The sequence below is a fragment of the Dermacentor variabilis genome, chromosome 1 (assembly GCF_050947875.1).
Source record: "Dermacentor variabilis isolate Ectoservices chromosome 1, ASM5094787v1, whole genome shotgun sequence".
NCBI classification, from domain to species: Eukaryota; Metazoa; Arthropoda; class Arachnida; order Ixodida; family Ixodidae; genus Dermacentor; species Dermacentor variabilis.
The window spans coordinates 58,214,121-58,236,468 of NC_134568.1; the positions used below are offsets into that span (position 1 = coordinate 58,214,121).

The 22,348-nt window shown below is 48.0% G+C and overlaps 1 protein-coding gene across 1 annotated transcript in view; it reads left to right on the forward strand.

The window, feature by feature from the left end:
- LOC142575099 (endothelin-converting enzyme 1-like) overlaps positions 1-18,797 on the forward strand; it is a 39,839-nt gene extending 21,042 nt beyond the window's left edge. Inside the window, exons 3-4 of the mRNA XM_075684117.1 lie at positions 6,676-7,010; positions 17,051-18,797. Of these exons, the coding sequence (XP_075540232.1) occupies positions 6,676-7,010; positions 17,051-18,797 (2,082 nt within the window). The remainder of the gene's footprint in view (positions 1-6,675; positions 7,011-17,050) is intronic.
- Positions 18,798-22,348: the final 3,551 nt, after the last annotated feature.

Consider the following 22,348-nt stretch of genomic DNA (forward strand, 5'->3'; position numbering starts at 1 on the left):
GTTTGGGAAAGGACGCTTATTCTGCAGCCCATATGAGAGCACGGTGCAGCGTACTGGGGACGGAGGGGGGGGATGGAAGATGAGGGGATAGAGGGGGAAAGAGAGAGTAGGTGTCAGACTGTATACGACAGCATCATCCAGGGACGGAGATGGCCGGCGGGCCAGGCAGGGCCCATAGGAGGCCAATGTCTAGTGGCGATCTAGGAGCCCGTTTGTATCCACATATTCAGGCAGGCTTGCCGATGCTGGAAGGTGGTAGCCGGCCAGGAAGAGCAGGTGTGTGCCTGAGGAGCCGGGAGTCCTTTCCGTCGGTGCGTGGCAGAGACTTGAGTGCGCTCTTGGGCTAATGCAGGACAGGAGCAGAGCAGGTTCTCGACCCGCGCCCTCTGCCGCCCGTCTCCCCTTCTCGATTGGACTGCCGCCGTCACGTGACAGCGCGAGCATTTACATTTTGTTATTTTTGCATCAAAGAAGAAAGCGCGCTTTCAGACGTTTCTCCGGCGCCATTTTCGATACAATGAATGAATACGCGCCGTAGTATACGTAGTATGCGGTTTATATTGTGACGGTAGCTTCCGTCGTGAGCGCGTCGTTAAGAACAGCGCGCTTCGTTGGCACTGTTTCCACTCGTCGTCATGAGTTGCTGCGCCTATGGTTGCCGTAATCGCTTCAATGAAGGGAAAAAAGCGTTTTACGCTGCCGTCCGGCGAGCGTGATGTGGCGTGCAGAAAGATACGGATGCACCGGATCGGTCGCGCAAACCACAACGGGGCGCTGTCCGCGCGCCTTTGTGAGGTAAGTAGGAGGACTCTAAATAACACAGTGAATCCGACGTATTTATTCTCAAGCTTTCATACCGCGCGATATTACCGCGGATGTCGTGCACTCCGTCATTGTGCACATTTTCGGTACATTTTTTTCTTCCTTGAGCAGTAGTGCGCAATTTTTTTAATGCGTAAACATTCTTTGGCGAATACCACAGGAAAATTTGTCCGTGACGCAGAAGGTGTAATGCCTTGTATTTGCGCAAAAATGCATAATTTGCGAAGTTTAGACGCTTAATCGTTATAATAGTGCAAAGTATAAACCCCATGCAAGCGATCTTGCGCGCGACAGCGACAAGCGAAGCGATGGAGATGGCTGTCGCGTTCGCTCGTCGCCTACAAGTCGTACCCCACGCGAGCGATGACTTCGAGCGACGTCACCCCAGTGTTGCCGGTATGAGGGCAGTAATATAGGCGCCGAAACTAGCGTGACGCGAGCTTTATTAACTTAAGTTGACGTGTTTTACTGTAAACAGCAGCATAATATATTTCTGAAGGTCTTCCAGTAGGTTCTTATCCTTGCACTATAAAAATTCAATCGTTTGCTCGTTCCGGGCCACAATCGGTAATACTTGAATGATGTACATCCAGGGGCGCTATAACGTAAAACTATTCCAAACTTTTCTATTCCAATTCTGCAATCAACCCTCCGCGATTGGTGAAGAACTTTTTTGGACCACCCCCACTTCACCTGTCTGTCACGTGACGTCACGAAAACAGCGATAGCGCCCCATTTGATATGACGTGTAGATACTGATTATGCATGATTTCACCGAACAAAATAAAAATAGTTATTTCTTATTCGACGCATTTTTGCCATTAGCCCTCGGTTATTGGTCAAAAGTTTTCGCGCTGCATCCACTTCACCTGCCTCTCACGCGACGGCACAAAACCGCGACAACTCACTGCGTCAAAGTGACGTGTACGCGCTAAAGATGCATTGATAAGTCGAACAAAACTAAATTTTCTTCTGACTAGCCACAGGCTGCCCCGTTACGAAAGGAATAAAAGATGGCTGCCGCCGATCGCTCAGGCACTGGCTACTCGCACTTACCGGAGAGCATTGGTTTATTTGGTTGAATAAAACTTTTTGCGTGGCCATCTAACGTTTTCGAGCACTTTCGGCACGTTTACGACCTCGTTCTGCCAACTCTTCTTCGCTGAGGATCCGTTTTAGCGTCATTCTTAAGCTTCCGTTGCATGCCGCCGCGAATGTCGATGAGCCACCGTAAGCTAAGGGAAAGCAGACCAATCACAGACGCCGGCACCACCCTCTTCATCCGGTTATCGACTTTCAGTGCAGTGACTCGGCCCCATCGAATCCCTCTCCACATGAGCGTGCTCCTCGCCTCATGTGAGTCAATTAGATAAGACAAGCCGCTCAGTGTAGGCAATGTTATTCGTTTTTCAAGCAAACTAAAGTGACCTTCTATCAACGAGGAGAGGGTTTGATTGGTCTGTTGAGACAACCCTGCGGGTGACGCCCGATGCTTGCGTCGGCGGTTACGCAAATTTGACGTAAGGAGATTGGAATAAAGACATATTGGAATAGTTTTACGTTATAGGGCCCCAGTCCCGGTTTCGCGCTATTGGTTAGTCGCTAATAGCACTTCCGGGCGACGAGCGACGAATTCTCGATTTGCAGAACCGAGCGATCGCGCGACAAGACCGATCGATCTGTTCAAGTGACGGCCCGATCCGTTGCTCGAAGCTGTCACTGGTCGCTGTCGCGCACAAAATCGCACTCATGGGGTTTAAGCTTAAATGTAGGTGATTGGTAGCTTTGTAAGCGATAAGGAACAATTGAAAAAAAAAAACAGATAAGAGAGAATACGCACAGGATACATAGAGCTTCGTAGAAAATACATGGGGAAGCTAAGAGTAGGGGTGAGCCAACGTGAATTTTGAAGGTCGGCCAACTTGAAGTTTGGGAGTGGGCCAATCTAAACTTGGGAGTGGGCCAACTTGAAATTTGGGGGTGGGCCAACTTAAATTTGGGCGTATGGTTACGCATACTTAGTACTCAAGAGGAGTTTCCGCATGCTTCTTGATATAGGAAAAACGGAGGGATACTCATGCGTTTTTAAACATGTGTGTTTACCGTTTAAAAAATACAGCGCCTATTAAACTGTTAGAATACACAAGAAACAAATCAGACTTGTACCTGATAATACTTTAGCAAGAAATTGCTGCTCCAGCTTTGAAAATTTTCTGGGAAACGGTGCTCATTCGATCAAAATTGACGATATATTTACTTTTTTCATTAATGTTTGTCCACGACGAATCGCTTTCGGGGCGTATGATTAAATTACGTAGAATGTTTCTTCTCTTTTGTTTAATATTTGGGATCATTTTTCGGATGATCAATTTGAGCCTCTGATTATGCGCGATTTCGCCAAAAAGCTGGAGCCGGACGAGGTACCCATCATGCTCTAGGCTCTAGGCTCCAGGCTCTGAGCACACCATGCCCGAATGGCTGATGTGGCTTCAGTCACCCCTTTCGTTCGCCTTAATGACGTAGCTGTATAACTGATCAGTTAGAGTCGGCGGTACCCAAGAAAGATTTGTAGCTTCTGTTTCTGATGAACACTTTGAGGCAGCCGTGCTCCACAGCTATTTGCGACGATTCACAAACCGTGCTTAGCGAAAGCCTGTACCGAGACGCGAAGGTGTGCTCCCACGCTATCCCTGTTGCGACTCCAAAACATACATTCTTTTTACATGTTCTTCCCGTAAAATTTCGTTAGTACCGCTTTTTCTTCTTCCCATAGTTCAAGTAAGGATCTCGGATGTAATTTCAGTACGACAGGAAATAAATAGGAACTAAAACAAAAGCACCAAACTAAAAAGCCGTCATCCCACTCGCATTAACGCGTGGCGTCGTCTTTTACACTGAATCGGACAAGGGAGCACGCGAGAGCGCGCTAAGAGAAACGAGCGCGAAGCGGGAGAGAGCGGCAGAGATGGCGCTACTTTTAAATATTGAGGGGTTTTACGTTCGCCTAAACATCCTGGAAATAGCGAAAGGCGTTGATCTCGCCGACGAGCTACGCGATTGGAAGACAACTGCAGATCGCCGTTTGGACCACGAACAGCTGCCAGACCACACGCGCATCGTTCCCCGTTCTGAACCGGCGCGCACGCTTGTGCCCCGGACGTGCCCCTTAAAGTAACGATAACTGCTTGCGCTTTCGCCAGTTTCTTCTCAGTTTGTTCACACCAAGGGAAAGGAGCTTGAAAGAGCTGCCGAAATTTCGGATTGGCCGCCTAGTGTCACGCAGCCGCTTAGTGTAACTGGCTCGTAGAGCTCGCACAAATAAATATTTTTCTCTTGGCCCACACCAGAACGAGCAGCCGGCAGGTCTCGCTACATTAAGAAGATTTGAGGGGGGGGGGGGGTTACTATTGCTAAGTAAACGACAAGGTGTGGATTTCCTGGGCTCGCTAATGGAGCATAGCGATACTGTCAATTTATGTGCCCTTTTAATGAAATATTGATCTGTAACCGTCAAAACAACGTATGATGTAATACGAAGGCGGGTACAGGCGGGCACATATACCTAACGCATTATGCGACAACGTGGTCGGGGCGCAGCGTAGCGCGCAAGTTTACCCGCAACCGCCCATAGACAGAGCAGCTTTGTACAGTCACATTGTAGAATCGCAGTGGTCACGTGTTTAGGTGAGTTTCGGCATTGAGGAACTAAAACAAGTTGGATGCCTATCTGCATGCTTTGCTGCAAATGACTTGAAAGCGCCTATAACCCGCCGTGGTTGCTCAGTGGCTATGGTGTTGGGCTGCTGAGCACGAGGTCGCGGGATCGAATCCCGGCCACGGCGGCCGCATTTCGATGGGGGCGAAATGCGAAAACACCCGTGTGCTTAGATTTAGGTGCACGTTAAAGAACCCCAGGTGGTCACAATTTCCGGAGTCCTCCACTACGGCGTGCCTCATAATCAGAAAGTGGTTTTGGCACGTAAAACCCCAAATAAAAAAAAATAAAAAAGAAAAGCGCCTATAAGCGTGGTGGTGTTGCGCGTCGGTACGTCCGGGCATCCAAGAAAAAATAACGATTGCAGATTTTACATTGGGGTCGTTAATTGACTCGCTGTTTTGACGCCGCTACATTCTGCAAGGACCGTTGTCCAGTGTGCCAGCTTCCTTACAATTCAAATGAGGTTCTGTGCCATTCTTGGCATTTCACTGTTGTCCAAATCTGTTTCGCATGTCGAGCGAAGTATAAACGGCTACTGACGTGAACTGAAACTATATTCTGTGAATATAGTTTCAAACAGGATGCTGTGTTAGTACGAAGAACTATGGTTAGCACACCCTGCATTGCAACAACATTGCAATTTGAATGCAGCGACTTCATTATTTAAGTTCATAAAAATGAACTGGGAAATAATTTTGAATTATAAATTCGCAGTATATTTGAACTAAAAGTTTATCTTTACGAAAATCATATGGACGAACTTAACAACTGTATATTGCAAATATCTAGAGAAATCTAGGGAATTTCCTTATCCGATTTAGGGGAAAACTGGCTTCCGAGTTTGGCAGCACTGGGGGACGGGGACTGTCGCGCCTGAGCTTTCGTTCGTTCGGGCTATCCGCTTACATTGACAATCATCGTCGATGTTTCCTGCACAAACTTTTTATGGGGTGCGGAGGAATATTAACTGGAACGCCGATGTATTCCGTTGCACATGCCCTACGCGTATTTCAAGAAACTGGTGCCATGGCAGGCTCATGATTTTCTTTGAGTACCGGCTGGCTTGAATTCTGCAACTGCAGCTCAATTCTATAAATATTAATTAAATACTTAGCAAACAATTATACTTAAGTTGTTCATTAAATGTAATTAGTCACCGATTCATTCATATGTGTGTCACTTCGATGGACATGTCCAGATCGGGACGTCCGCCGCCGTGAATGAGGATGTTGCCGTAAAACATGCTCTCCTAAAAGCTCTGCATGCGGAGTGCTTGAAAATCACCTTATACACAGACTGGCCTCGACTTGAAGCTTTTTCTCGCTCAACTCAAACGATTGGGACGCAGAGCTGACCCTCGACCGTAAAAGACATTGCATGCGCTTCAATTCTAGGTGATTACTATGTCGAGGAGTTGCTCCAGCTTCACTCCAGTGCAGTCGAGTAGGCGCTGAGAGAATCTCGCATGCAAAATCTTTTTTTTTTAGGAACCGCCGTTAAATGTCACCGAATCGCAGTACACGACTTCACTCGAGGAGCAGCGCTGCCATTCACTTCCTTACAGGCGCAAACATGCCAGAGCGAATACACCACATACATACCACAACATACCAGAGCAACACGATGAGTCGTGTGTCCGCTGCGGCAAAAGTGCGGAGACGGCTCAGCACATTGTAGTGTAAATATTCACCAGCGAGGAGGAGCGTACGGAACGAATGTCCACCTTTCAGCAGCGCTCAGGTTCAAAGCTGATGGGAATGTTCAACTGGCCAGTGTTTGAGATAAACAAGGTACATTTTGTCTATTTGATGGAAAAAGAGGTCGGAAGCGATGGACCGTGGGTCGTTACTGACATTGGTAACCTCACGATATAGAAATATATAGACTGCAATAGATGTAGTAAAACCTTCCTAGCTCAAGTAGGCTAAATGTCTATTTGTCGCCGCCTCGTTCCAATGGGGATGACATTAGAAATCATCATAATCATTGAGTGAGCTGGTGCGTCGAGTGGAGGGGCGTCTTTAATACGGGTGTTAGTCGTCCCCGAAACAGTCGGCGCGGGTGAAAGTGTCGCGAGACGCCAGCGCAGGCGCGCGTGTTCCTGTCACACGTGTTTGCGTGGGTTCCGCGTGCAGGCCCCCGCCTCCACGCCGGTGAACGTTCAGGCAAGCAGGCTGCGCTCTGTGCCCCGCAGGACCGTGGAGATGGCCCTCGCTCTCGGCGTCTTCTTCGCCGTCACGCTGTTGGTCGTGGTCCTCGTGGCGCAGGCGTGGATTCCGCACGCGCCGCACACGGATCCGTTCTGCCACAGCGACGAGTGCCTGTCGCACGCGCGCCTCATGGAGTCCAAGCTGGACGTAGCGGTGGACCCGTGCGAGGACTTCAACGCGTACGCATGCGCCCGCTGGGAGCCACCTTCGGAATACTACAGCTACGCCACGACCGTCGCCAACCTCGCCGTCGACAACTGGTACGACGCTCGAGCTTTTCATGATTGGTCACTTCTGTAACAGTGGGCTTGCTGTTCCAATTGGCTTCCTGCGCGTAAATTAGAAAAAAAAAACTTTCTCGTTCCCACTCCGTTCGCGTGACGTCGAAAATGAGAGCGGCACGTAACTTCAGTTACTGTGGCTGCCGCTGTATTAAACATGAACCCTGTAACATCCATCGTCCAAGATGCAATTTGTTTGACTCTGGCACTGGTATTTGGCAAATATCTTTAAGGCGCGATCAAGAGACACGGCACAAAAGGAAGGTCAGAAAGAGGACCGGCGCTATTTTCGTACTCGTATAGCGTCTTCGACAGGACAGTTATAGGGAGGAACCCGGGTGGGTAAATGTACGCCGTGCTTTTCAGTCGATGTCTTAACAGCACTTCGCCTTGTTTTCGTCCGTGTGTTTATTTAGTATTTCTTTTTTTTTTTTTTGCCCCAGTTGGCGGTGGCAAGTGCGGTTGCAAGTACGCCGTTAACTCGTGAAATAAAACCGGCAAATGGCGATGAGCTTCCTTCCTTACCGCATAATAGCGCTTTTGGTGACCCGTCAACCGGTGCCACGTATACGCAGACTCGTCAGTGTATAAGGATACAGGCCATTAACAGTGCTCTTATCGTACATTCGACTGCATGGTTATACCTTCGAGAACTCTTTTTTGTAAAGCAGTCCGAGGACGTGCTGTACATACGGCTGGACGAAATCGGGTGCTTTGAACACATTCGACTCTTTCATTCAGAGTGGTATGCTCCAGCTTGAAGTGCTCGAAGGCGCTGTCACCTTCATTGTGTGCGACGGTGACTTAAGACTTACGGTCACAGATAGCTTTGAGATTGCCCTCACATTGCTTTGAGAGCAGTTGAATGCTTTGCTTGGACTGTCTTTATTTAACTACATTCTCGAGAGTGCTCGCCATCACTGCAAAACGAGTCTAGACGCGGTAGAAACCAGTCGAATGTACTATTAGATTTAGAATAAAATGGTAAAGCGGAGCGCCGGTTGTTTTATATGCGTCGCTGTGAGCCTGTCAAGCAGACCCTGCTGTCCTAGGAAGTTAGTCCTATAGAGAAAAGCAGTTGCAGCTTTCACTTTCATAATACGAGGTTGAATGACACAGACATTATTCAATGTCTTGAAAAAATGGACTTGTCGTGTTGATGCGCGCGCTCGCTGGTCACGTTCATTAAAATTGCCATTTTGCAAGCTTTAGGCGGCGAATATATATATATATATATATATATATATATATATATATATATATATGTTTACGATCGGCTAGCGGGGTTAGTGACCTTTTAACCTCTCCCTGCCCCCTGCGAAGAATCGCTTCGTGAGGCCAACAATGCGCACCCCTCGGACAGATTGCAGCGCCATCAAGGCAAGGCACGTTTGGCGGACCGAGTATTGTTTGTTGGTTCACAGTCACCTTCACGGACCAATAGGAGCAAGAAAATTTCTGGAAAAAGGTGTTCTAAGGCGTTTTCTCACGGCCCCCGGTAATCGACGTGGCTGCTAACTGCGGGGCCATCTCAGCAACCAAGACGTACCAGCTTGAGTCAAGCGTGGCAACCCCTGTCTACGAGGCCCCACTCCTTTCGGTGTGCTCAGTGAAACAAAGGTGCGAGAGTGAGTGTGCGAAACTTCGCCCTCAAAGGCGCTCTTTGGACGCTCCGATTGGACAAAGGTTGGAGAGCAGTTTCCCTGGTCTAGGGATCTAGGGAGGACAGAGGGGATTTTAAGCAGACGTTTTCGGCTCCTCGGTGTGCGCTTCGTTTTCAGTCTTGCTTGATCGATGAAATGTAATGTTCTCGACTCTTCATGTAGATATTGTAAATAAACCCACTACTCCTCGTTCTCGATGAGAATAAGTTCCTCCCTTCAAGAACGTTCTTAACGTGGATGAATCGGACGACGGCATGGGCCAGCTACCCCTTTCTAAATGCCCTACCCCAACTGTTACAATATATATATATATATATATATATATATATATATATATATATATATATATATATATATATATATATATATATGTGTGTGTGTGTGTGTGTGTGTGTGTGTGTGTGTGTAAAGGAGAAGAAAGGGGGTTAACCGAATGGCCCGATATTCAATAATCACAGCATAAGAAGCCAACAATGACAACACGGGAAACTACGTGCACTTACTAACTGAATTAAAGAAATGATAAATTAATGGGAATAAAAGTGAATGAAAAAACAACTGGCCGCAGGTGGGGAACGATCCCACGTCTTCGCATTACGCGTGCGATGCTATACCAATTAAGCTACCACGGTGCCGTCCTCCCATCCAGTTTCTGGAGTTTTTTATGTGTTGCTACTAGAATTAACCCTGGAAGTGTTAGCCAGCGCCACCACTCACAAATCTTGGTGGCGGATGTGGAACACCCTTTCTGCCGCAGGCGTCACGAGTACGTGATCTTTTTGGGTGAAGGCAACTGTTCAATAAACCCACACGTGCTACCTGAAGGCATCGATGTTGCCGGATTCGAGACCCTCGTTATGTAATGAACGAGAAGAAAGGGGGTTATGCGAGGGGCCCGATATTTAATAATCACAGCATAAGAAGCCAACAAACAAAGACAGCAAGGACAACACAGGGAAAATGACTTGTACTTGCTAACTGAATGAGAGAAATTATAAATAAATGGAAATGAAAGTGGATGAAAAAGCAACTTGCCGCCGGTAGGGAACGATCCCACGTCTTAGCATTACGCCTGCGATGCTCTACCAATTGAGACACTCCCAGGGTTCTAGTAGCAACACCTAAATACCCCAGAAAGTGGGTGGGAGAACGGCGCCGCGGTAGCTCAATTGGTAGAGCATCGCACGCGTAATGCGAAGACGTGGGATCGTTCCTCATCTGTGGCAAGTTGTTTTTTCATGCACTTTCATTTCCATTCATACATAATTTCTTTAATTCAATTAGTAAGTCAAGTAACTTCCCGTGTTGTGCTTGCTGTCTTTGTTTGTGGGCTTCTTATGCTGTGATTATAATATATATATATATATATATATATATATATATATATATATATATATATATATATATATATATAATCAGCCTGGTTACGCCCACTGCAGGGCAAAGGCCTCTCCCATACTTCTCCAACTACCCTTGTCATGTACTAATTGCGGGCATGTTGTCCCTGCAAACTTCTTAATCTCATCTGCTGTTAGATTTGTCGGACGATCCCACCGCTGACATACAGTTGTAGGAGTTGTCGGACGATCTCGCCGCTGCCACCATTTGTAAGGGTTGAAGGTCGTAGAGAGGAACTTCGAAGGAACTAGGCGGACAGGGTTTATTTACAGTATTTACAGTTTAAACAAGAGATACATCGACAGTCTAGCGTGGCTCCCAAATGGAGCTCGCAAGACGAGCATACAGCACACAGCTTACGAGCGCACAGCTCACGAGTACATTGACGAGCACACTACGAGCACGAGCACACTGTAGCAGCGACAAACAGCTGCTTATAAACACTCCGTTCGACGTCATCGTAGACTACCCGCCTTTTTGGAGGAGGAGGGCTCCACACACACACGTACACACTTTCACTGCCCCCCCCCCCTCCGAGGGCAGGCGACCTTCGCAGCACTCGGAGCTGACCTTAGCAACGCGGCCGTCGTGGTGTCCATTGTCCTGCGTCCCCGTAGCCAGGTGGTCACGCCCGACCCCCGCCGCGTGGCTGCCTGTTGTCCCGTGTCCGGCGCGTCTAAATTCCAGAGCTGCCGTAGTCCGCACTTCTCTGAAGTAAGTTCATGGTTGGTTAGCGCTGTCCTCGCTGGTTCTCTGAAGGGCGCCCCCACCGCGGGTCCATCGAAACTCGTGCAGCGGGCTGAAATAGCTTCGGAGAGTAGTACCACTGCAGGCCGATCTAAACACCGCCCACCTAACTTTCTGCCGCCCCCTGCTACGCTTCCCTTCCCTTGCAATCCAGTCCGTAACCCTTAATGACCATTGGTTATCTTCCCTCCTGTTTGCATAACCTGTCCATGCCCCATTTCTTTTTCTTGATTTCAACTAAGATGTCATTAACTCGCGTTTGTTCCCTCACCCAATCTGCTCTTTTCTTATCCCTTAACGTTACACCCATCATTCCTCTTTTCATAGCTCGTTGCGTCGTCCTCCATTTAAGAAGAACCCTTTTCGTAACCCTCCAGGTTTCTGCCTCGTACGTGAGTACTGGTAAGACACAGCTGTTATACACTTTTCTCTTGAGGGATAATGGAAACCTGCTGTTCATGATCTGAGAATGCCTGCCAAACGCAGCCCAGCCCATTCTTATTCTTCTGATTATTTCAATCTCATCATCCGGGTCCGCAGTCACTACCTGTCTTATGTAGATGTATTCCCTTACCACTTCCAGTGCCTCGCTACCTATCGTAAAGTACTGTTCTCTTCCGAGACTGTTAAACATTACTTTAGTTTTCTGCAGATTAATTTTTAGACCCAGCCTTCTGCTTTGCCTCTCCAGGTCAGTGAGCATGCATTGCAGTTGGTTCCCTGAGTTACTAAGGCAATATCATCAGCGAATCTCAAGTTACTAAGGTATTCTCCATTAACTCTTATGCCCAATTCTTCCTAATCCAGGTCTCTGAATACCTCCTGTAAACACGCTGTGAATAGCATTGGAGAGATCGTATCTCCCTGCCTGACGCCTTTCCTTATTGGGTTTTTGTTGCTTTCTTTATGGAGGACTACGATGGCTGTGGAGCCGCTATAGATATCTTTGAGTATTTTTACATACGGCTCGTTTACACCCTGATTCCGTAATGCCTCCATGACTGCTGAGCTTTCGACTGAATCAAACCCTATCTCGCAATCAATGAAAGCTATATATAAGGGTTGGTTATATTCCGCTCATTTCTCTATCGCCTGATTGATAGTGTGAATATGGTCTATTGTTGAGTAGCCTTTACGGAATCCTGCCTGGTCCTTTGGTTGACGGAAGCCTAAGGTGTTCCTGATTCTATTTGCAATTACATTAGTAAATACTTTGTAGGCAACGGACAGTAAGCCGATCGGTCTATAATTTTTCAAGTCTTTCGCGTCCCCTTTCTTACGAATTAGGATTTTGTTAGCGTTCTTCCAAGATTCCGGTACACTCGAAGTCATAAGGCATTGCGTATACAGGGTGTCCAGTTTCTCTAGAACAATCTGTCTACCATCCTTCAACAAATCTGCTGTGACCTGATCCTTCCCAGCTGCCTTCCCCCTTTGGATAGCGCCCAAGGTTTTCTTTATTTCTTCCGGCGTTACTTGCGGGATTTCAAATTCCTCTAGACTCTTCTCTCTTCCATTATCGTCGTGGGTGCCACTGGTACTGTATAAACCTCTGTAGAACACCTCAGCCACTTGAACGATCTCATCCTAGGACATACTGACGTACAGCATAGGGCATACTGACGTACAGAAGGCTCGGAACGTGCGGAAGAGAGTTGATGAATGGTGAGCTTTAGGGATGCATCCCGACGTGTGCTCTCCATATCTGATTTACGTCACGTAAATCAGATATGGAGAGGACACAGGAATCATTGTCATGGTCAGCGAAGCTAGCAGGGTCCACCAGTTGGCGCGAAAGACAATCGGCATGGTGATGTAGCCTGCCAAATTCATAAAGGACCTAAAATGTATATTCCTGTAGTTTGAGAGCCCAGCGACCAAGTCGACCAGTTGGGTCCCTGCACGACGGCAGCCAACAGATAGCGTGGTGGTCGGTAAGAACCGAGAATGCGCGGCCCTAGATACACGGGCGAAATTTCGCGACAGCCGAAACCAACGCAAGGTACTCGCGTTCTGTGATCGAATAGTTCCATCCAGACGTGGAGAGAAGGCGGCTGGCGTATGCAATAACACGTTTTTGGCGGTGCTGGTGCTGAGCGACGACGGTGCTGATTCCATGCCCACTAGCGTTTGTGCGAACTTGATTAGTCGGGGACGGGTCGAAGTGAGCCAATATAGGCGGTGAAGAGAGCAAGTTAGTCAGCGCCTAGAATGCAGCCGCTTTGTCGTTGCCCCACAAGAAGGGGACGTCTTTGTTTCGAAGGTCGGTTAAGTGTTGGGCTATGATGGCGAAATTGCGTGTAAAACGGCGGAAGGACGAACATTATCCCACAAACTCCGAATATCTTTAGTAGACGAGGGCACCGGGAAGTTCTCGACGGCGCTAATCTTGCCAGGGTCAGGTTGGACACCTGTAGCACTTACAAGATGACCAAGCACAGTGATTTGTTGTCTGCCGAAATTACACTTTTTGGAATTGATCTGGACTCCCACTCCACGAAAGAGCTAGAATGGTCGCCAAACGAGTGACTTTCAAACGTTGGAGGAAACACAATGACGTCGTCTAGGTAGCAGAGACGAACCATTTGTAACCATGAAGGAGAGAGTCTATCATGCGTCCGAAGGTTGCGGGGGCGTTGCACAGTCGTAAGGGAATAACTTTGAACTGATAGAGGCTGTCCGGTGTGACAAAGGCAGTTTTTTCTCGGTCCAAGTCGTGAATAGAAATCTGGCAGTAACCCGAGTGCAGGTCTATGGATGAGAAATACCTCGCACCTTAAAGAGAGTCAAAGGTGTCATCGATTCGTGGCAGCGGATATACGTCTTTGCGCGTTATTTTATTTGAGGCACGACAGTCGACGCAAAATCTCCAGCTGCCATCGTTTTTTTTTGGCTAATACGACTAGTGCCGCCCACGGACTGGAAGAAGCCTCTATGACGCCTTTGGAAAACATCTTATTGACTTCGCATTGTATGACCTGGCGTTCGGAATGGGACACACGATATGGTGGCCGTCTGATAGGAGTAGCATCTCCCGTATGTATTCGATGACTTACGAGAGACGTTTGACCCAGGGGGCGGTCATCGAAGTCGAAGATATTCCTGTATAGGTCGCTAGAAGGTGGCAGAGTTACGCGGCTTGACAGGTTGGAATGTCAGGGGCAATTATCTTGATAATTTCATGGGGACTGGACTCGCCATGCCGGTTGCGAGAAAGGACGAACAAGTTTTAGCGTTTAATGCCGCGATGTCGCATGCATCAAGCGTTGACACGTTGGCCACTGAGATGCCTTGCGGCAGAGCTTGGGTCGAGTTGCTGAAGTTGAGGAGAGGGAGCTGAACGTGGTTGTCGATAACAATCGCGAGGGTGTGCAGCACAGCAATATTTCGCGTCAACAGCACGTGAACTAGTGGAGATACTGCGTAGTCGCCGTAGGGGACTGGTGATGCTGTCATAAAGGCAACACGCGTGGCGGCTTGCGGTGAGAACCGAACGTAATCGAGAGAGCATAACTTGGTGTGACGGTGAAGGTGGAACATCAGCAAGTTGAGGAAGCTCAAGTTGAATGACGCTGGTTACACAGTAAATGAGAGCGGCATGCGCCGACCAGAAATCGAGTCCGAGGATGACGTTGTTGGGGCATTTCTCGATGACAGTAAACAAAACAGATATATGTGGTGCCCGACGATGGTGATACGGGCTGTGCAAATTCCGATGACCGCGGTACTACATCCATCAGCGGCGCGAATACCAGTAGCTGCGGTGATAAGTACTGTCTTGAGGCGGCGACGAAGTTGATAACTCCTCACGGAGATTTGTGCCCCAGTATCGATGAGTGCGGGAACAGTTAAGCCGTCAATGTCAAGGTCGATCAAGTCTCGTCGTGTCCACTACTGGCGCAGCTAATCCAACATCACCTAGATAGCACAAGGCCTTTTCACTCCAATCCATCACGTCATGTTACCTGGTCCGACTACGATAGAATATAATGGGGATACTCCCGAGTTGGCAAAAGTGATTTTGACGTCACCGCTTCCATCACGCCAGCCTTGTCAATGGAAATTTCACGCCAGGTAGCGTGACATCATGGATGGAAGTAAACAGGCTCTGTGCTATCAAGGTAGTGTTGGCTAATCGTGCGCCTCTCTTTCTTCTTTTTTTTTCGCGCATGTGCATGGACTTGGGCCGGAGGAGTTTTTGGCGTACAGGCGACCGACAGACGGACGCATGGACGGACGGACGGACGGACGGACGGACAAATTGCTAGCCATGTACAGTTTCGCTGTAAAAATCGCAGTTTCACTGGAAAGGCGAAGCATTGATTGCGATAGCAAACATTTAGATAGCTATACGCAGTAATGATAGTTGCTTTTTCTGCTGTAAACATTCACGTACTGACTAAATTAACAAGCACGGCATTAGGTGCGTGCAGGCAAACATTAACACATCGTATTCGATCACCGCGGACACTCGTTTGTCAGAACACTGGCGTGATAAGAGCGGAAGCAGCGGCGAGCGAATTCCCCTTCGTGCTGCCTCTCGCTTCAAACGCTAACTAGGCTCGCGAGAACACAGCGTATGCTAAATCATTAGCTATTTAGGATCGGCTAACCTTTCAACTCACCGCAAATTACCACCAAGCCGCGCTAAGCGCAGCCGAGGGTCGAGTCGAAGAGGAGACGCGCGCTACCCTGCTCTCTTCTTCCCCTGCTCCTTGCGCGCGCACATCTTACCTTCCACGCCTTCCTCCCTTGCACACGCGCGAAGGCGCCGTCGCTTCAAGCCACCATGCTTTTCGGCTCACTCTCGCAAGCTTTCACTCGCGCCTACAGCTTACGGCACGCGGCCGCGATGTTATCGCACTTGTCCTTTATACACCTAACATCGTGGTGGAGCTGACGGCGTGATTTCGCCTGGAGTCTCCATATAATTGTCATCGCAATAAAAAATTATTCAGAGCCCACGCACAGTGGAAATCGAAATTATGCGAAGAATTTTGCAGGCAGCTGGTTATGGCATCAATCCTTCGGGGGTGCGCCTCGACCGGCTTTTTGACTTTGTCGATGACTATGAGCAGGCGCTCATTGTGAAGGTGGGACGTGCTGAGGATCAGAAAGAACTTGGGCTTGCCTCGCTGCCTTTTAAGAGCTTTTTTGTGAGCATCAGGCGCCGGATTGGCGCTCGTGGGGTGGGAAACTTGCTTTTGAATCGTTGTTCGTACGGAGGCAACCATCATTCGGTGTCCCACAGCCGATATACACGGATCTTACGCGCGCCAGCTGGTTCGGTGCGGGCAGTACGCGAGAGATGGAGGCGATAGTCGGATGCATGACGGAGCTCGAATGACGATGATGCCGCGATCACGCCGGCAACGCGAACATGAGCATATACCCAGAGGCTCAAGTCGGGAGGCACCGCCAGCCCTGCGGGCGGAGGAGGAGGATGGATAGATGGATGGATGGATGGATGGATAGATAGATAGATAGATAGATAGATAGATAGATAGATAGATAGATAGATAGATAGATAGATAGATAGATAGATAGATAGATAGATAGATAGATAGATAGATAGATAGATAGATTCAAATAGCTTGAAGTTCGCAATGTTTCGCATTAAGAAACATCCTATATTATGTGTACAGGTTTTACATCGTGATTTATTCAACTTAGTTTGATTACGCAGGACAGACATGCGCTGACCGGCACTACCTTGACGATCAACATTCAGTGATACATAAGTCGTTTATTCATGTGGTCATTCGGAGAATCCATTCGATCGTCAGGCAAAAAGGCAGTAAATTAACGCGTATTAGCGTATGGCCCGCGGTGTGTTTCCGTACGCTATAGTACAGCAGTGCTAAGACTCTCTGTTACCTTCCCTTAAACACCGCGGCAATATTTTGGAGACATAAATTTCTTGGACATTCAGCGTCGCGTATTCCAAGTTAACCCTATGGCTCAACGACGATTGATTGAATATCGCCTTGAATGTCATGGAAGTGTCCTTGAGTGAGCCGGCTGGTTGCAATATAGAGATAAATTCTAACTGGACCCTTGGTTCCCACTGACAGGACAGCTATCCTGGCCATATTGTGGTATATATTGTTCATTGTACAACGATAATGAAGTATGCGAGAGCGTTCATTCGCCCAGGAAGGAGGGCACAGGTTAACAAGTATCTGTCCTTGAACTTTCCCTTATATGCAGGTTCATGAACTTTCGCAGCATCGTAGCAAAGGGCATCGAAGATCTTCCCGCCGGCCTCAAACTTCAGGCCATGTTCAACGTCTGCGTGGCCAGCGTATTAGATGAGTCCTCCAAGCGCATGCTCACTGACTTCATGAAAGAGCGTAAGATTCCGTGGCCCGACGATCCGATCCCAGAAGCCAATCCGCTTGGCGTTATTCTCGACCTCGCTTACAACTGGGCAGTGGATCTTTGGTTTGATGTACAACCGCTGCACAGACCGAAGGGAACTACCGGACTTTCAATAGCTTCTGGTAATCTCGTCAACCTATGGGGTAGCTATTTTAGAGATGCCGTTCCAAGGGATCGCTACGTAGAATACTGGAACAGCTTTTACGTGGCATTTGTATCGCCCGACGACCCAGGGGAACGCGCAGCGAGTGAGATTACTAGAATCGCCGACATCGAGTCTGACATCGTCGCCAAGCTATCCAATGCGTTTGAACGGCGGGGGAAGGTGCCTGCCAGGTTTAAGGTTGCTGACATCGAGAAACATGCCGACAGCTTTTCGTCAGGCGAGTGGACAACAGTGCTCGAGGCCAACGTCCGTTTGTATGAAGGAATGTTGAAGCCTTCGGACTACGTGACTTTCAGTGACATTGCCCTCCTCCAAGCGACGAACGAGTTCTTCTCCAAGTACAGCAGAACAGACCTGCTGCGGCACCTGTCCTGGTTCTTCATCCAGATATTCGCTCCGTTTGGGGGCGTAGGATCTAGCCTGGCCGACTCGGGAGACGATAGTCGCGCAGTCATGCGCCGGCTCGTGTTCTGCGTCACTCAAGCGGAGGCGGCTTACCGTGTGCTCGTGGCGTCGCTCTACGTGCAGCCGCGGTTCGCCGCCGAGGAGAGGCTGGCAGTTGAGGCTCACTTCGACAGGGTGAGGCAGGTGACCATGGAGAAGATCGCCAATCTGTCGTGGGGCGACAACCTGTCCAAGTACATGTGCACCGTGAAGCTACAGGAGCTAAAGACGCTTCTCTGGCCGCCCGTAGAACTGCTGGCTGCGAACGGCCTTTCGGACCTGTACGCCAACTTCGCGTCCAACAAGAGCACCCCGTTTGACTTTTGGCACGACGCCCACGAAAACTTGCGTGCACTGCGCGAAAAGCCCCACTACGAAATGCCGCTTACTAAGCTTCCCGTCGGCTCCGTTCCGCCTCTGGTTCGGTACGACTACCTACGAAACACAGTCGGTGTGTCCGCGGCAGCCCTGTCGCCGCCACTGTACGCCTCACGCAGCACCCCGGCGATGATGTACGGAGGCCTCATGTTCTCGTATGCGCGTGAGTTGGTGCGGGTCCTGGACAGCACTGGCCTGAAGATTGACCCACAGGGCGACGTGGTGCCTTCATGGGCGTCCTCCAGCTGGCAGGAAGGCGCCTCTAGGGCCAGCTCTTGTCTGGCTCCCGGCTTTTCGTCGCCGTTCCCGGAGATCCCGACGCTCGAAGTGGCTTACGCAGCCTTCGAACGAGCCTTAAGCAGCGCCGCCAGCGGCGGGAGCCCGTGGCGCACTACAGACGCGTTAAGCGAGCAAAGGGTGTTCTTCATAACCGCCTGCTTCACGCTGTGCAGCCAGAACCGCACAGCGGCCTTCCTGCGTGGGGACTGCAACAAGGCTTTCGCACACTTCCCCAAGTTCGCGGAGGCGTTCGCCTGTGTACCAGGTTCGGCTATGAATCCGCCTAAAAAGTGCACCTTCTTTAACTGAACCCTTCAGTAACCCAGATTTTGTATTGATGGCCTGCCTGGTGCCTAAAGTAGACTAACTAACTCGACCGCGGCTATGGACCGCCATATTATGCGGTCGTGTCCTTTGTTCCTAATTTTCACTTCAGACCACTTGTCAGTAACGGGGATATCTATTGTTCTAATTGAATATAATTGAGTTTCAGACGTATAAACTAAGCTTCTTCTTTTATGTGCTACATTGCAGTGTACACATGAAGCCTCCTACACTTAGTCGTTTTTATTAGATCCCCGCAAATATTTCGGCCGGCGCAGCACATTTTCGTTTTCCATTTTTTTTTTTGCATTTCGTCATCTGCTAGCATGAACTCTCGGCAACGCCCCCGCAATTGCGAAACCTGCCACTCATCGGGACGGCTGATAAATGAATTGAAGGGGTCAAAAATAATCCTCACAAGATCCTACGTCACGTAGAATGTTGTAGCTTATAAATAGTAACCTTTATTATAGTAGCAAGTGCCCCTTGAAAGGAACGTGCATATATGCATGTAACAAATCTATACCAACAGTACTTCTCTTCGCAATTTGTCAGTGGTTCGAGCCGAGCTCCGCCCATGTTATCGCCTTATGTCTTAAAAAGAACATTATGGGGTTTTACGTGCCAAAACCACTTTATGATTATGAGGCACGCCGTAGTGGAGGACTCCGGAAATTTCCACCACCTGGGGTTCTTTAACGTGCACCTAAATCTAAGCACACGGGTGTTTTCGCATTTCGCCCCCATCGAAATGCGGCCGCCGTGGCCGGGATTCGATCCCGCGACCTCGTGCTCAGCAGCCCAACACCATAGCCACTGAGCAACCGCGGCGGGTGCCTTATGTCTTGACAAGGGCATTAGAAATAAATAGAAAGAATCTAGCGAAAGGGGTCTCCATTATAACAGCCCAAGGCTTGCTAATTGTTGCTGTGCAACTGTGCCGGTGGCATAGAACACAAATGGATGAATAGCAGACGCATTCCGTTTATTTATTTCTTATTCTTCTTTGTATTATTAATGCGAAGCGTTATATAAAAGCTATCGGAAAGTTTACGCAAGGTCATTTTAAATTTTTCGGTTCACATTAATGAATTCATTGAAAATTATTTTCGCCTTACAAATCCGGCGAAATAATGCTACAGTCTTAAACTAGACCTAATAATGTTTATAATATCCGAAAACTATCTGGATATGTGCAGTTCTTCATTGAAATTAAGAAAATGAATTCTTGGTTTTGTGAGAAGTGAAAAGTGATAACTTAGGAGTTTGAAAATAGCCAATTTGTATCCTTTATATAATATATGCTCATTTAAGGTGAGTAACGTGCCCATGCATAAGCTTGGGGGCTCCGTACCCTTCACGCGCGAATAAGGAGCCGCTGTATAATGCTTCGCACCGCGATAATTCCTCTGAAGGGAGTTTCAGGCGTAATATTATTGTTACTACTATACTACTAATAATATTACTTATCATAATAATAATCTTTATTACCATAAGTATACATAGCTATTGTCAGGCCTGTCTAAGCCTACAAGGGCTTATGAGACATGGCTTTGCAGATTTGGCAAGGCAATACATTAAAATAGGAAAACAATCACATATCAAAAAAAATAATGACGCTGTTAGGTAAAGCGCGCGACATTACATTTGGCTGCGCAAGTTTATTACAGCAGTACAAAGAGTTCAAGCTTACCTAAAAACCACGGAGTAAGACATATAGGAGGTGAAACTCGCCGTCAGCGCGAGCGAGCGCGGGCGACCAGATAAAGTCACAGTTTTTGCATGCGCCGACGCTACCGTATACAGTGGCGGCACCATGCGGCGCGTCGTAGAAGCCGCAGCGGAAAAAAAAAAGGTCAATGGTGGCTGCCCGGCCGCGCCCAAGAACTGAATTGAGAGATTGCAAAAAAAAAAAAAAAAAAAAAGCAGCTCCCGGCAGGCGGCTCGGCGGCTCCGGTAGCTCCGGCCACTCAGTGGTAGAAGTGAGGCGCGCACGTCCGAACGGGAGCAACACGCTCAACCGGTTGCCCTGGCAACCGAAACGGCGGTAATTTCTTCCCATGCCGCCAGGTGCTGCCAGCATGAAAATATATCCGCGGGCTTGTGACCTTTACTGGTCGCCGCAAACAGCGGAGTTTCCACTCCTAAATATTTCTTGCTCCGTGCCTAAAACGAACAAACGGACACACAAAATGCAAGAATTCAAACCTTTGTAACAATTTCCACATAAATGTTGTATGAGGTAAGAAGGCAAAGCTAATGTGAATATAGAACATGTTTAATCTACAGAGCACGGACCATTCTTTTCAGTGATTTTTTCGAAGTTGCTGTGAAAATGTCCTCTGGTAGATTGTTAAACAGATTAGGAACGTACACACATCGCCGGGTCTCACCGTATCTCGTTGCGGAACGAGGCGCAGTGAGACGCAAACCCGAACAGAGCATGCGCGCAGGCTTATGCTGAACTTTGAAATCCGAGTCCCAAAAATGACGCAACACCACTGTTTGAACAAACAACTAGCGGAACAACGGAAAACCTACGACGGTAAATATGTTTGGAGATGAAAGTAGAGGCGATTTATACGCTACACTTTGCAGCATGTTTTTTTTTAAAAGAGCGTCCACCCGGCTCTCCCAACGCAAAGAAGTCGAAAATTGTGATGGCATACCATAATATTCCGTACGCAAGAGCGTTCACAATTGCTTTTTTGACCGAAAAAGGAACTATACTTTTGCAGTGAGTAAGTAGCCAGGGAACACTTCGAAGTTTACTACATAAATACGCTAAATGCGTTTCCCACGGCAGGCTTTAGTCAAAAAATACACCCATGCACTTTATTGACTGCACATACTCCAGTGGAGTACAACTACATGGCGAACAAATCTTATTGTGCAAATACGTATGCTCATCTATCGACGTCACCTTCAAAGGATTTCTGAAACAAATCAGCTTTGTTTTTTAATTATTGATTACAAGCAAGTTTTTAGAAAACCAGTCATTTACGTTACAGACATGTCTTAGTGGCATATTGATCGCCGATTTATAGCACAAATGATTCGCTAGTAGAACGGCGTCATCGGCGTATTGAAAAATTGTGCAATTTGAAACAGTGGACGCAAGGTCATTCAAGAAAATGTTAAACAGTAGCGGGGCTATGATAGACCCTTGAGGGACTCCAGCTATAATAGGCGAAAGAGCTAGAGTGATTGCCTAATACTACTGTTTGCGATCTATTCGACAAATAACATTTAAGGATGTCATAAAATCCTCCCCAGAAGCTCAATAAATGTAATTTGTTCAACAGAATGTCGTGGTTAACTGTCTCAAAGGCTTCAATCTTATCTAGGAATAATGCAAAGCTAAACAAATTTTGGTTGAACGTGGAAAAAGATTTCATCAGAAAAGGATTCTAAAAGTAAGGTAGCACCTTCACCAGCGACAAAACCAAACTAATGAGATCACAAAATGAAGAACTTGTTAATGAAGGAAAGCATTATTTCCAAGAGAAACTTTTCTAACACTTGGGACAGTATAG